We start from the raw sequence: 16,086 nt of genomic DNA, 5'->3' as shown, positions 1-16,086 counted from the left end.
TGCCGAATCGCCACCCGCTCTGATTGAGCGAGGATCGACCAATCGTCGATGCAATTGAGTATGCAGATGCTCTGCAGTCGCAACGGGACTAGTGCCGCATCCACACACTTAGTGAAAGTGCGGGGTGAGAGTGTAAGGCCGAGAGGAGGAACCCGATACGCTTTGCCCCCAAAAGCGAACCTCAGGAACTCCCTGTGAAAGGGAAGGATGGGTAACTGGAGAGGTCTGTCGTGACAAATCAGTCCTCGGACCTGATTTGAGACACGATCTGCCTGCCAGTGAGTATCTTGAACTTCAGCTTTCTGGCTGAGTGGTTCAGAACCCCAAATCCAGTATGGGCCTCAGCCCCTCATCCTTCTCTGGAACAATGAAGTGCCGGCTGAGCCGCCGGCGTGAACTCCGTGAGGAGGAACCACTCGATGGCTTCCTTCCTTACTAAATTCTCGACTTCTTGTCCCAGAACCAGAGCCTGCTCGGGGCGGACCGTAGTCACGCAAACCCCGTTGAACGGCGGAGGTGGCCCATCGAACTGGATGGAATAACCATGCTCTACCGTCTGCAGGACCTAAAGAGACACATCTGGTAGCCGCTGCCTGGCCGCTAGATGATCTACTAAGGGAATCAGTCTCTCGAGACTGACCTCTGGTGTTAGAGATATGGCCAGACCACTGTCTTGCTGCGGAAGTCCGGAGGAAGACGCGGTCTCTGGCGCTTGAGGCGAGGTTCTCAGGCCCGCAGTCACTACCGGCGGGGAATTCTGAGAAAGCACTCGCTGGGACCTGCTGTGCCCTGGACCTGCAGGGTTGACAGACAGATCCCCGGAGGACACCGAGGGGAGACGGTCACCGTGTGCCGCGGTGCAAGCCGCTCCACCCCAGTAGGGGTCGTCCTCCGCAGTCCTGGGGCTCGCCCGTCAGGACCTCTGAACGAACCAGACCCTGCCAGGCAGGGCCCAAAGAGACGCATTCGGCAGCTCACTGCCCAATGGTCTACTAAGGGAATCAGGCTCTCGAAACTGACCTCTGGTGTCCGAGAAATGGCCAGACCGCTGTCTCGCTGCGGAGCTTCGGAGGGAGACGCGGTCTCTGGCAACTGAGGCGAGTTTCTCAGGCCCGCAGTCACTACCGGCGGGGAATTCTGAGAAAAACACTCGCTGGGACCTGCTGTGCCCTGGAACTGCAGGGTTGACAGACAAATCCCCGGAGAGCACCGAGGGGAGACGGTCACCGTGTACCGCGGTGCAAGCCGCTCCACCCCAGTAGGGGTCGCTCTCCGCGGTCCTGGGGCTCGCCCGTCAGGACCTGCTGCGCGAGGAGCTGGTATGCGGAGGAGGCTGCGCCCGCCCAGCAGCCGCCTGAATTTCGAGAGCGCGCATACCATCTGCCCTCAAAGATTCCACCCGCGATCTCAACACCTCGGTGGAGATCGGGGGAAACTGAAGGCTCTTGTGGCTCCTCACACTGGGGCGAGAGAGGCGGCGAAACCTCGTCAACGCTCGTCACATCCCTTTTCCTCGGAGGACGCAGCGTCAAGCCCTCGTCTCGGGGGGAAGAGTACCGCTTCCGAACCACGAGACGGGGCGCCAGATCTGGTGGATACGGGAGAAGATAGTTTCTTTTCTCTTCTCTTCTATATGCCCGCCAGCCAGATCAGCCTTTTTTCTCTACGAGCCCAACGAGCGCAGCCACCGCTCTGCCTCGACAGAGTGGGGCTGGCTTTATTTGTGCTTGTGCAACACTAGAGTTTACAACGCTCATCATTTCTCATCCACCTCCTCGGTAGGAAGACAAGCGGGGCGACGAGCCCTCTCTCTGGGGGAAGAGAACCGCTTCCGAGCACAGAGAGCGGGCGCTGGATTTGTTTTGATCCATTTGCGAGCCGCGCGAGCGCAGCCACCGCTCTATCTTTCTTTTGCACAAAAGCGGGGCCGACAGCGCGTGGAGAGCTCGCTTTCCTTCTATATAAATTGGGGCGACAGAGGCGGCGAAACCTCATCAACGCTCGTCACGTCAACCTCCTCGGAGGAAGACAGACGAAGCGTTGAGCCCTCGTCTCGGGGGGAAGAGACCGCTTCCGAATCGCGAGACGGGGCGCCAGATCTGACGGATACGGGAGGAGATAGGGACATTCCCGTCTCACTCTCGTTCGCCAAATCAGCCTGTGAGTCCCACGAGCGCAGCCGCCGCTCTGCCTAGGCAAAAGCGGGGCCAGCACCACGCGGGGAGCTCACAAAGACTCTCTTCTCGAAGAGAGCCCTCCGAGTGCGGAGTGTGCGCAGCGAGAGCCGCTCACAATGCGGGCAGTCAGCTCCCTCGAGAGCCGCTGCCTCGCGCTCCGCACTCAGGTAGACCACGCACAGATCATGTGTGTCCCCGCTCATAATGCTTTTTTTTTTCATAACGCAGGCAGTGGACTAGCACACAATCTGAAACGCGATCTAGGATCGCCCCCTGTTTTGGTCTTGGCTTTAGGGATGTCTAATTTCTTTTCAGGACATACAACACTAAATAAGACTCACAAACAGATATGGACTGACAACACACAGAGCGCTTGCTGAATGACAAAAAGCTGACGCGGGCTCTGCCTCACGTGCTTATATACTTCCTGGTCGTGACGTCACTCCGCCCGTGACGCCTCGCCCTTCTATCGGACTAGGTGTAGACGATATTCAGAGCGTCGGTTACGCTGATGGCGTTCCCCTAGCGTCTTCCGACGCAGCTCGACGTTCCTGGAAGGGAACAATATTTATTAATTGCCTAGCCCTAGTCTAAACCCTATCAGTTCGACAGAAGCACTTTTTCAGTCTTTCTATTTATGTAGAGAGTTACAAAATTCTCACTTTATTATGGTAAAGTTTATTGTATGATAAAGTATATTATAGTTTCAGTTATGGTGTTGTCTTAAAGGGCAGCTGCCTGTGTAGAGAGCAAGGCAGTTGACTAAGTTTGTTTTAACAGACTCTGTGTCACAGACAAACACCGCTGTCTGCGTTGAACACTAATCCTGTGACAGGTAGATGCCAGAAGGCATGAGTGTGTTTCTGCGGTAGAGTGTGTGTTTGGTGTTGTCAGGGTCTGTGAGAGCTGCTAACAGGCCCGAGCACAGCGTGACTGTTGTTTATGTGTATGAATGAGAGCGTTTGCTCTAATGGTGTTTTTCTCCAGTAAGCGCAGCTGTCAAACGGTCAGTTTAACCACTGCACAAGAAAACAAGTGTGCAGGTGAGTGGCCTGCTCAACGCTCTAAACATCCCCTGCAGGACGTCCCAACACTTCTGTACATTGCAACCTGTCAAGTCCAACATCACATGATGTTCATATTTGGCGTCAAACCCATGTGTTACTGTAATGTTTAAATTTGTCGATTTAGCACACTGTTGTGCACGTCACATACAGAAAGGTGTGTAGATGACAAATTACAGTGGGGAGTTTTATTTTTAACATAAATTATGGCAAACAAAAATTTGGGAGACTTTTATTGGTGTTTCTACAAAATAAACATTTAGTGTTTGTTTTTTTTAAACATTCTTCTAAGCTTTGAATAAAACCAAGTGAGTTGAATCAAAGAATTGCAATATGATTATAAATGTATTTGAACATCAACAAAAAAGACAACGGTACAAGACTTCTTTGAGTAGTGTATCTTAAGTTTTCTCTCTGAAATTTTGGCAAATAAACACAATTTGTACATTGAGGTTGAACACAGTACTACTGTTCAAAGTTTGGGGAGCGCTGGAAAGTTTTTAATGTTTATGAAAAAGTCTCTCCTGCTCAACAAGGCTGCGATTATTTGATCAAAAATAAAATAATAATATTGTGAAATATTGCAATTTAAAATAACTATTTTCTATGTGAATGTATTGTCATATGTAATGTGATCTGCAGCTGTATTTTCAGCATCATTACTCCAGTCTTCAGTGTCACATGATCTTCAGAAATCATAATAATATACTGATTTACTGCTCAACAAACATTTCTGAGTATTATCAATGTTAAAAACAGTTGTGCTGCTACATATTTTTATGGAAACCATGATACATTTTATTCAGGATTCTTTGATGAATAGAAAGTTCAAATGAACAGCATTTATTTGAAATAGAAATCTTTTTGTAATATTAGAAATGTGATTACTGTCATTTTTCAACAATTTAATGCATCCTTGCTGAATAAAAGTACTAATTTCTTCAACAATCTTACTGGCCCTAAACTTTTGATTGGTAGTATGTCATCACTTAATCTCAGAGCTCATTGTATGTCTGTTGTGAAGCGTTTATGCTATCTGTGAAGACAATGAATGTGATCTGACGCTTTGCGTTTAACGGCACAGAGCGCCAACAGCTCCAACAGTTACTTTTGGCGGAACATATTGGTGAAATAACAGATAAATACAGTGTAAGCTGTATTATCATCTAAAAGAAGTGTAGACTGGTTTCAGCTCTGCAGGTTCATAGTGGGCATGAACTCCAAAGGTATGAATCCACAAACATGCCTTAAACACACCTCGATCTGCTCTCCTGTACCTGTCAGTGTGTAAATCACTGCAGTATCAGAGATGAAACACACCTGCCTAAGTCAAATAAAACACAACATAAAGCTTCAGCACTCAGCCAAACACCATCAGTCATTCAGAGAGGCATAACAAACCATCAATTTAGAGACAAAGCTCAATGTGTGCTGGAGAGTGTGCTGAGGATCTCAAGAAAAATCTGAGACCACACTGGAAATCTAGGAGGTTTTTCATTTATAAACAACTGCGAAAGATGAATCTTTTTTTATTCTTGCTGAGAGATCGCGACACAAAGGGCTAGAGTCAAAGGAAAAAATAAAATGAAAGCTGAAATCCATTTTGCTCATTACATGCTGGTCTTTTAAAGTCTGTAATGAAGTGTTTTAACCGATTGTTGAAACTTCTGAATGTTCATTTTTATCAGTAACACAAGCGGTAACACTTTATTTCGATAGTCCACTTCAGACATTCTACTAACAGTAAGTAACTTCGCAACTACATGTCAACTAGCAGTCATTAGTAGACTGTCTGCTTCATATCTTCTAACACTTTATTTTGATGGGTCCACAACATACTGACTATGAGAAACTTTGCAAGCATATGTCAACTTATTCTACTAAACCTATGCTACTGAGAGTTAGTAGACATGTAGTTGCAAAGTTACTTATAGTTAGTAGAATGTCTCAAGTGGACTATCGAAATAAAGTGTAACCACATAATCTGACGAACTTCAAGAAGTTCATGCAAACTAAAGAAACTTTTGCAGCAACAAAGTGTAAAAAGTAAAAACTTTTTTTAACTATAGCCATGCTAGATGAACATTAATGCACGTTAAGGACTAAATCATGGTCACCTGCAACAGCAGTCAGCTATCACTATAGTTCAGTAGTCCGGTTATCAGTGGTTCAGTAGGTCAGTGGTACAACAACACAGACCGTGTGTAAAAACTGAAATGAACAAGTCTTATTTACCATCTTGACGAATGAATCACAGCTACTGAGTTGTCATCCTAAAATCTGTGCCTCCAGCAGAGAAAAGTTCCAGTTTAGTTCTGCATTGGCAATGGCAGCATTCCCATCTTAATCTCACATCTAGAGGGGCTTCCATGGTGTCCGGTTAGAGACGGCTGGTGGACTATAGTGGAACAGAGCCATTGTTTAGAAAGTTATTGCAAGTTTGTACAAGAGTACGACGTCTGCTGAGAAACGTAAAGTGTCAAGCGGTCTGTCGTCGGCTCACTGCACCGTTTGTCTCGACTGTAAAGTGCTTGAGAGAGAGAGAGACAGAGAGAGCAAATAAAGGGTCGGAGAAGAGGAGGAGGAGGTCTTTCTTTCAGAGGAAATCCCCCTGAAGGCTTTTCATACTTTTCTCAGTGGCAAATCAGGACCTCCCTTCACACACACACACACTCGGTCCAACAAAGAGACCATTAAAGCCTCCCTAAATTCTTTCATTTCCTTTGTACAGTTCAGTTTCTTCTTGTTTAAACACTTCAGAGAGAGGAGAGCGAGAGGGTCTTGGAATGTGTAGTTACACAAACACCTGAATATTATTCACAGATGCTCTCAGGAGGAGACTGACGGATGAAAAACACTGATGGTTTCTTAGAAGGAATGGCCATTACTCACACACACGCAGTCTCACAAAGCTAGACTTTTAACCATCGGCATGAAAGTTTGGTCGACTTTGCAGCTTATTTTGGCCAAGACCCGCCCACCTAGACAGGAAGAGAACGTCTGATTGACATGTACAGTGACCAACCACAGTGTTTTTATGTGCTGTTTAGAAGTGGGTTTCTTGGTCTCTGTATGACTTTCTTTCCTTCTTTTATTTTTGCGGAAATATTTTTTTCATTTAACTTCAGTAAACATTTTTTAGCAGTATTTATATACTATTATATTGATTATTTATATTTTGAATATAGGTTTTCATAGTTTGTAACTTAACTTAACTTTTAGTAATTTTGTGATGTAATTTGTCTTTTTTTTTACTTCAGTAATATGAATGTCTAAGTGAAACTAGTGTTATTTTAGTATCATTTATATATTATTATATTATATATTAATGTTTTGAAGTAGCTTTTATTTTTATGTTCAGTTTTATATTTTTATAAGTTCAAATTGGGATGTGCTTCTGTCATTTCTTTATTAGTTTTTATTAGATTTTGTACGGTTAATTCGTACGAATTATTACGACCTCACTCGTACAAATTCATAAGATTTTTGCTAAATTGTACATATTTTACGAGTTGCACAATTCGTATGAATTAGTACGAACCTGCACCTAAATCTACCCATCACTGGGGTTTGGATAAATCGTACAAAATTGTACGAGTGAGGTTGTACGAATTATAAAATACGTACAAATTGGTCGTGAGATAGCGTTGGTCAAGTGGTTAAAAAAATAAGAGCGACTGAAAGTTGTTTCAGAGGCAGAGAAAGTTTGTGATGAAACATTTTGATAAAAACAAATCTTTAAATCACGCATAATAAGAACATGTATTAAGACTGTTTAACAGTTTCATGTTGACTTTAACAAGCCGCCGCCCAACTGAACATGAACAACAGAATACGACAGATGATTCTGGCCAGACATTAAACGTTATGGTTTTACCAGTTAGTCCGGAGCGTTAAATGGATAACATCAAGGACACAGAGAATATGAATGTGGATAATAGAGTCCTTGTGTTTCTCAGCGATAATTGAATAAAGATAAAATACCGTGTGAAAATTAGACTGATGGACAGATGAGTCAAGAAGAAAGAGAGAGGGAGATTTGGTGGGAAAAAATGCAGATAGAAATATCTCTGTCATGATTTAGCATTTATCTGATGCTCAAATGAAAGAGTTTGATCAAAGCCTGTCTAAAAGACTGAAGCAGATGTGTCTGGAGATAGAAAAGGCTGTTCACAGATGACACTAAACAAGTGGAAAGAGCTACTTTTTTACACTTTCTGCAGAAAATGTGCAGATACAGAATAAGTTACATACCCAAGGTTAATACTTGGAGGTTTGTTCAAATCACTAATCGTGTGTGAGCAATAGTCGTAATGGCTGACTAAGCAAACACCACAAAAGAGGTTGTTATAATAAAAAAAGGAAAAAACAGCATAACTGAGCTCAACACTAAGGATTTTTAGTTATAAATAAATAAGTTTTTCATTGAATAAAATAAAATTGAAATTGTTGTCACTCTTTTTGATCCATATAACCTTGTATCCCAATAAATATGGTTTTTGTGACACCAAAATATTAGTGAAATTCTCTATTCCAGGTACAATACCACAGAAAAAACTAATATAAAGGCTGAACATTATTAAAAATAAGTCAACAGTATTAAAATAAGAATAAATAAACAAATTACAAGAAATAAAACAAATAATTGCAATAGAATAATGAAAAACAAATGTTTTAGGTAGGTCTACTTCTGTAGGTATATCTACTGTAGTATTCAGTACAAAAACTGAATCAAATCACTGCATAGTCTTAACTGTGTGAACTAAATACAGATTAAACATCATTAAAATGAAAAAAGAGACTTATTTAAGAGCTGTGAGGGATTTTCTGATTTTCTCTTTTGTTGTTTGATTAACATTTAATGACAGACAGCAGAAGGTATATTAGGCTGCTGTCACTTTAAGACCTAATGGACGAAACCAATATAATGATACACATCCGATTTCTTTTTCAACTGTTTAAATTCACTTAAGGCGTAACATCTGTGTTTACAAGGGTACTTGCCAAGATGGGCATTTTGACAATTTTTTGTGTATGTGTCCATTCAAGCAAAAGAAAACTCAATCCGCTTTTCCTGCACTGGCACGAACAGATTAAAATTGCTTGAATGTTTAAATTGGCAAGACTTTCGATAAACCGACGCAGCACTGGCCTGATTGTCTTTCACGTTGTCCCGGGCCATCAGGCAGATCATAATAATGCTGAGAGAAACAGGAAGAACTCGGAGAGTAAGGATTGATGGTTCTTGTTAAACCTCAGAGAGCGAGAGACACCTGTGGTTTCTGTAGGCTGCATATTCATCTGGACTGTTGCACTGAACACAAGACCCTCAATCCAGCAAACACCCTGAAGCTGCTGGACCTGCAGAGGTCTGACCCTCCATTAAAGGGTCATTCACCCACCCACACACAAACACACACACTCATATTCTCCCTCGCTCTCATGTCTGCTCTTCACAAACAAAAGCCGTAATCCCTCTGTCATAGTTACATGCACATAGTAAATTGTGTTTACAGTCTCAGTATAATTTGAGTTAATCCCTATGAGATCAGATCTAATCCAAAAATGATGTGTGTTATTTTGAATATTCTCTCATCCTTTACTCATTGCTCCAAGCATGTTTGGCTTTTTCCCCATCAGTGATGTTTACCAGGTTGTTCACGCTGCAGTTTTTCATACAATGGCAGTAAATATTGTGCAGTTGCTGTCAAACTGCACAAGTGACCAAATGGTACCATATCAAGATTTTTTTCTGTAAATGTGAGATCTTTGGTATACTAGGTCTATATAGTTTTTAAAGTGCTTTAAAAATAATTTGAAATTGAATGAGTGTTACATGTATGCTCCTGTTGAGTTCCTGTTTAGCCTTATTTGGTTTTGTTCCAGTTCTCATTAGTTTATCACAATTCATTCTTATCACCTGTGTTAATTAATCTTCTTGTTTGTTCCTTTGTTCTCTGCCTTTATACGTCCTCAGTTCTCCCCTTGTCTTTATCTTGGATTGATGTTGTTAAATGGAAATTGTGTGTTGATGCTGATTTAAAAACTCCTTTCGTTTACTCCTGCGTTGGGCACTTGTTTCTACAACCACGTAACCGTAACAGAATCCAAGACCTAAAACAGAAGACAGATTATAGAGATCGTTGCGCACTTCGCTGTCCTAGCCAGCTCCGCTCCTCCAGAGTGCCCTCCAGTGCCCGCTCCTCCAGAGTGCCCTTCAGTGCCCGCTCCTCCAGAGTGCCCTTCAGTGCCCGCTCCTCCAGAGTGCCCTCCAGTGCCCGCTCCTCCAGAGTGCCCTTCAGTGTCCGCTCCTCCAGAGCGCCCTCCAGAGCCCGCTCCTGCAGAGCGCCCCCTGAATTCCTAATTCACCCCAAGAAAACTTTTTTTTGGAGGGGGGGGCATATAACCATGGCCATAGTGGCCAGGCCGAAGGCCAAGGCCACGGAGCCAAATCCGCCATGGCTGCCTGAAACTCCTGATCTGCCATGGCCTCCCATATTACCTGCTCCACCATGGCCTCCCATATCTCCTGCTCCACCATGGCTCCCGGGTTTGCCTGATCCGCCCTGGAGACCTCATCTGTGTCCCTGTCCTCCACTAGCCTTTGTAAGGTTTTACCATTTAGTCCGGAGCATTAAATGGATGACATTATTTCAAAGTTTGACAGTAATTAGTTTTCAGTGTATGTGAACATAAGTGAGATTTGAAAGCTGCAGTAGTGGAGAAGATTTTTCATAGTTTAAATTTCAGTCTGTTTTCACTCTCATATTACTTTAGATAACTTGGAAAAATGCTAAATTCACATCAAAACAATATCCCATATGACATTATGTGGAAATGTTTTGTCAATTTTGATGCTTGACAACCCCTGACACCCTTCACTTCCATTGTGTGGAAAAGAACAGCTCGTACATGCAGCTAAATATCTCCTTTAGTGCTCCACAGACATTATTTAAAAAGAAATCTTGAGAGGAATGTGAAATTGATCCATTTTTTTACAGATGGAAAAATGTATCTAATAGAAGAAGAATGTGTTAGATATCAGTTATAGCCTGAAGAACACATCTGGAGTTGTGTGTGTGTGTGTGTGTGTGTGTCTTAAAGATTTTTTTTTTGTCTTTTTTTCCTCTTTTTAATACCTAAACTGCAGAGTCGGACACTTCTGTAATCTGATCACCATCATCTGTTTCTGCTTTATCCTGCAGTGTTTCGTGAGGATACATTATCAAAGTGACTCTAGGAATGAGGCTTTTCACCTGTGATTTGCAAAGAGCATCAAAATCACAGCCTATGGATCAGAATTCACTTTCTTAAGAAAGATGAAATGAAAACAATTGTTCTTTTTGGTTGTAGACATCATTGTATTTGAAATCATTGCCTATTCTTTTAAATCTTGTAGATGAATGTGCAGTTTGTGTAGCTTGAAGGGGACAGTTTTTGGTTTGTATTAAGAAATGTAGTGTAGGATTTTTATTGAAGTCCTTATATAAAATATTCCATACAAATATGCATGTTCTTTGATCTCTAGGCAGATGAACTCCTGGTTATGTATTGCTGGTGTAAATCCTACAGGTGGAGTGCTTTTGGTTTGTGTTATGTTAGTTATGCAGTTTGTTTAGATAGATAAGTTGCATCCCTTTCTTGGTATCCTTGCATATTTTTGTCAAATTGTATAGGGTTTAAAGGCTTTACAGGAGTTGTGAGAGGGGTAACTTTACACAGATAAGGTCTGTAAATTATAATATCAGCTAGTATATTAACACATAATGAAGTCGAGTTGCCTTCTTTCTAATCCAAAGTTAAATCTGAGCATGCTCAGTTGAGGTTTGCTGGTCTGTCAGGACCTCATTACAGCTAAAGGAACTGAAGGATCAGTAGTCAATAAAGTGGCGTTCAGGGGCAGTTTTGGCCATCGAGGAACAATAACAGTCCATTTCCAGCTGCAATTTTTTTTTTTTTCTTTTCCATAGAGAAATAGATTTTTAGTAATGGCATATAAATCTTTCAAAACAAGCCTGCCATAAGCTCTGGGTCTGTTAAGGGATGATATATGATGTGTGATTTTCAACTTTATTTAAAAAAATAAAAAAATACACAAATAAGCGGGGTTATTATTGGTTGAACTAAAACTAAAACCATTTTTTTAAAATATATAATTATTTGAAATAAATGTTAACTGAAATAAAATGATATATAAAACCACTTAAACTTATTACAGCTAGTTGCAAAGGCAACATTTCTAATTTGCATTTAGTTTACCTTGATGTACTAAAAAAGAATAAAATAAATATATAGAAATCAGTACAACTCAACACAATTAAGACAGGGTCTAGCCCTAATGATATAAATAACAATATAAATATGTTAATAAAACTAGGGGAACAAAGTAGAAGTGAAGACAAAATACTAGGCAAAAACTATAATAGAAGATTATTTATAAGCCAGGGAAAACAGATGTGTTTTTAGGAGAGACGTAGTCAGAGAAGGGTCTAATCTAATCTCTAATGGAAGGTTATTCCACAACTCAATCATACTTAAATAATACTGCAAATCAGACTTTATTTACAGTTTAATTTGAAGTATAAAATAAAATAAATAGGTTCACTTATACTCAGGAGTTGTGTATCATGGCAGTAGAAAGTATTATCTTAAGCACGCTTTCTCATTTTCTTCTTCATATCATATGTTGTGATTTACTATGATTTGAAACTCATTAAAGAAATTCTTGAAATCTTGAAGAAATTAACCTGAATCGTATTTCTGCAACCAAATGGGCTAAAAGACTGAAAAACAGGTCAGTCGGTGTTGCTCTCTTTGACAGAAGTGGCTGACGGGGCTGTGAATGGAGATCAAATGACTTCAGGGCTCATTAAAATTCTTTCCAAGGAAGTAATGACCTTTCTAGTGACCGATCCTGACATTGCCATTAGGGATAAACTTGAAGCGAAATATACAAAACGCTGCAACAGGAACTGCTGCATTTGTCTGCATATCCATCAGCATTTGTCAGGAGAATGAATGACCACTGCACCGCATGTACTTCATGATTTCCAACCATCGCTCTTCTTTTGTTTTGATGTACGTTTAATTACTCAGAAGGGCCCATTATGTGGTCAAGTCTTCTGGAATGAAAACAAATCTTGTAGAAGCACAGTCTTAAATCAGGCCAAAATCCAAATCCATATATCCAGCGATGTCCATTAGTAACTCAAATTGTACTGTTGCTTACCATGATTTATCATGTTGCTAGCATTTTTTAACATGCTTGTATGATTTAACACATTGCTAGCATGGTTTAGCATGTTGCTAACAAGACTTTGCATGATGCTGTTTTAACATGTTGTTAGCATAGTTTTGCATGATTTACTATGTTTTAGCATGTAGCTTATTGTTAGCATGGTCTACATGTTGCATAACATGTTGCTTGCATGGCTTATTTTATTAGCATGCACATTACTAGCATAAATTAGCATGTTGCTAACATGATTTAGCACATTGCTAACATTTAACACATTGCTAGCATGTTTTAGCATGTTGCGTTATTTAGCACATTGTCCTAGGATAGTCATTAAGCTTTGTTGGTGATACCTAAGTATTACTGTACAAAAGTTTTGACCCCCTCAATGAAAGCTATGCGTTTTTTTTTGTAATTGACTATCCGGTTTACGAAAACCATTAGTCAGGTCAGTTAGAAAAGAGAGCAACCCGAGTCAGACCAGTGGTTATAGCTTGAAAACACGAGGAGGAGATACAGTCCAAATTTATTCACAGTAAAAGAAAGAGGGGCCCTAAGTGGCCACTTATCTCACTTATTGGTTAAGTCCGCCGCTACATAATACACACTTATATTATAGAGGCAAAGACCTCTGGTTGTGTATTGAGACAATTCAAGTATGAAGATTCTCTCTTAGATTTAGACTAGAAAGGTTTATCAAGACAAACTTTGGTAAACACTGACTTTGAGATCAGCTTGACAAGTGTGACCTGGAAGTTTTATCTTATTTTGAAAGTGGAATGATTATACAGGCCTCACAGATACAGCCTTGAAACAATAACAGTGTGTTGGCCTTGTCAAGCCGACATAATAAACCCATTGAAATCACCACAGCAGAACAAACTGACAAACAATCTTCACAAATTGTACACTTTCAAAAGATAAACCTCTGCTATTTTCAATATACATGTTGCCCCTTGGTAATATTATTAGAAAATACGAGATTAGTTTTCATTGTTATGCTGATGATACTCAGCTATATATCTCAACAAGACCAGATGAAACTTCTAAACTATCTAAGCTAATAGATTGTGTAAAAAATGTAAAAGATTGGATGACCAATAATTTTCTCCTATTAAATTCAGATAAGACAGAGATATTACTTATTGGACCAGTACACAGAATCTCTTGGATTATAATTTGCAACTAGACGGATGCTCTGTCACGTCCTCTAAAGTCAAAAATCTGGGTGTTATTTTAGACAGCAACTTGTCCTTTGAAAATCATATTTCTCATGTTACAAAAACAGCATTCTTCCATCTTAGAAACATTGCCAAGCTTCGAAACATGTTACCTGTTTCTGATGCAGAAAAGCTAGTTCATGCATTCATGACCTCTAGACTGGACTATTGTAATGCACTGCTAGCTGCTCGTCCTGCATCTTCAATAAACAAGCTACAGATAGTCCAAAATGCAGCGGCTAGATTTCTTACCAGGTCAAGAAAATATGATCATATTACCCCAATTTTACAGTCTCTGCACTGGCTACCTATTCAGTTCCGTATCATTTACAAAATATTATTACTTGCCTATAAGGAATGGTTTAGCTCCTGCGTACCTAACTTGTCTTCTACCTCGCTACAATCCAACCCGCTCCCTAAGGTCGCAAAACTCTGGACTTTTGGTAGTACCTAGGATGGCAAAGTCCACTAAAGGAGGTAGAGCTTTTTCACATTTGGCTCCCAAACTCTGGAATAGCCTTCCTGATAACGGTCGGGGTTCAGACACACTCTCTCTGTTTAAATCTAGATTAAAGACACATCTCTTTAGCCAAGCATTCACATAATGCATCTTATAATCTTGTACTGCAGTTATATCTGATCAAATGTACATTATTATTATTCTTTAGCTTGGGTTGAACAAATCATTTTTGCTTAGATGGAACAGCAGCTACGCTAATTATGTCTCTATTTGTTTCTCTGTTTCTGTGGTAACTAGGAATTACAGAAGCTTCAGTCTGGATCCAACCTTTAAATGATCTGAGATGACCTCAGAGGATGCCAACGCTCAGACAACATACAGAATTACCACATTTTGCCATAAGTTAAATATATTAAGGTTCTGCAATATATAAATATATTGCGAAAACTTAATTTCCTGTAGAGCTGCTTTGCAATGATTTGTATCGTAAAAAGCGCTATACAAAACAAAACAAAAAACCTTTGTACCTTATTTACACTTAAACAATGCATTTTAGTGCCTTAAAAGCACAAACTGGTCCCTACAGTGTACATATTATTGCCTAAATTATACATATTACCTTTTCAAAGGGCATCACCACAATGACAGCTTCGTACCTTTTTCTCAGCTTTGAGTGTGCAGGTGTATGTACTGCTTTTTACAATACATGCTGTTGTAAAGAAGGTTTGCAGAAATAAACATGAAAATAACATAAATTATGAGATGACTTCAATGTCAGCTGTAAGCAGCTCTCCAGAACACAATAGTGTCATATTCAGCTCAAGTCAGTTCAATGTTGATTCAATTCAGTTCAATAACAGTGTCAATGTTGCTAAGAACAGAATGGATTCAGGTATAAAGTAGAAGACAATAGTGTCATTATTCTGTTGATGGGGATTCACTTCAGTTCAATAGTGTGTGTTTTGATGTCTTAGGCCAAATGTACTAAAACAGACTGTTTTAGTGAAAATGTAAAATGCAGAAAGGTTTGTGTGAGGGTTCGTTTTAGGTTAAAGAGATAGAAGCCGATGGAAAGTCCCCATCATGATAGAAAAACAAACGTGTGTGTGTGTGTGTGTGTGTGTGTGTGTGTGTTAGGGTGGGGTCGGCTGTAAGTGAATGGAGATCTCTTCTCAATTTCAATAATGAGACAATAGAAGTGCATGAATGAATGTGTGAACCGGGTTTTTTTCGTTGGATCTCTTTCAGTCGCAGACAATGATTCACTTCATCTGTCAAATCCATTTACATCCTTCTGTGTGTGTTTGAGAAAACGCTGTACTAAAAACTGGGAATGAAAGTCATTTTAGTCTGAATTACAGAATATAGATCATCTTGATTGCTGTAGGTTTGTATTTCTTTGTATGGCCTATAGCTAAAATTATGAATATCTTTCAAAAGTTACCAAAGTATGCCATTATGGTAATGTATACCATGGCCCTGTTTATGATATTTACATACTGTAGTATTTACTGTACATCTGAATAAAAAGACTTTGAAATTATTATTGCTAGCAAATTTTATAAATAATTGCAAAGAAATGGCAAGTAACACATTGAATTAAACATGAAACTCTTATGTTGAAAGACTGAAATAGTTTATTTTAAAACATGCTCCAAAGTTTATTTAAAACTTTGAAAACTCATTTTTTATAGCATAGCATAGCACTGTAAGATTCTTAAGAGAATGCTGTGGTATTAATATCATGATAACGTTCAAAAGTGGCAGTTATAGTGACTTTTTTTGTAACATTTCTCTGCTTTTTGTTTGTTTGCTAATCTGCTAAAATTCACTCATACAATATACACTCTAGATCGGTGTCTCTCTCTCTCTCAGCTGATGTTTGCAGGGGTTTGTGTGCACTGGACATGGGTGGAGAAGTCAAACAGAG

General features: G+C 40.2%; 1 protein-coding gene across 2 annotated transcripts in view; it reads right to left on the bottom strand.

Annotated features, from left to right (window-relative positions):
* Positions 1 to 5,774, bottom strand: part of quob (quattro b) — a 38,180-nt gene extending 32,406 nt beyond the window's left edge. For both annotated transcript variants that reach the window (XM_079377720.1, XM_079377721.1), the window contains exon 1: positions 5,477 to 5,774. In XM_079377720.1, the coding sequence (XP_079233846.1) occupies positions 5,477 to 5,479 (3 nt within the window). In that variant the 5' untranslated portion in view covers positions 5,480 to 5,774. The remainder of the gene's footprint in view (positions 1 to 5,476) is intronic.
* Between the last annotated feature and the right edge of the window lie 10,312 nt (positions 5,775 to 16,086).

Source organism: Barbus barbus (assembly GCF_936440315.1).
Source record: "Barbus barbus genome assembly, chromosome: 25".
Taxonomy (NCBI): domain Eukaryota; kingdom Metazoa; phylum Chordata; class Actinopteri; order Cypriniformes; family Cyprinidae; genus Barbus; species Barbus barbus.
Note: the sequence above shows the minus strand (reverse complement) of the source record. Positions and strands in the feature narration are given on the sequence as shown.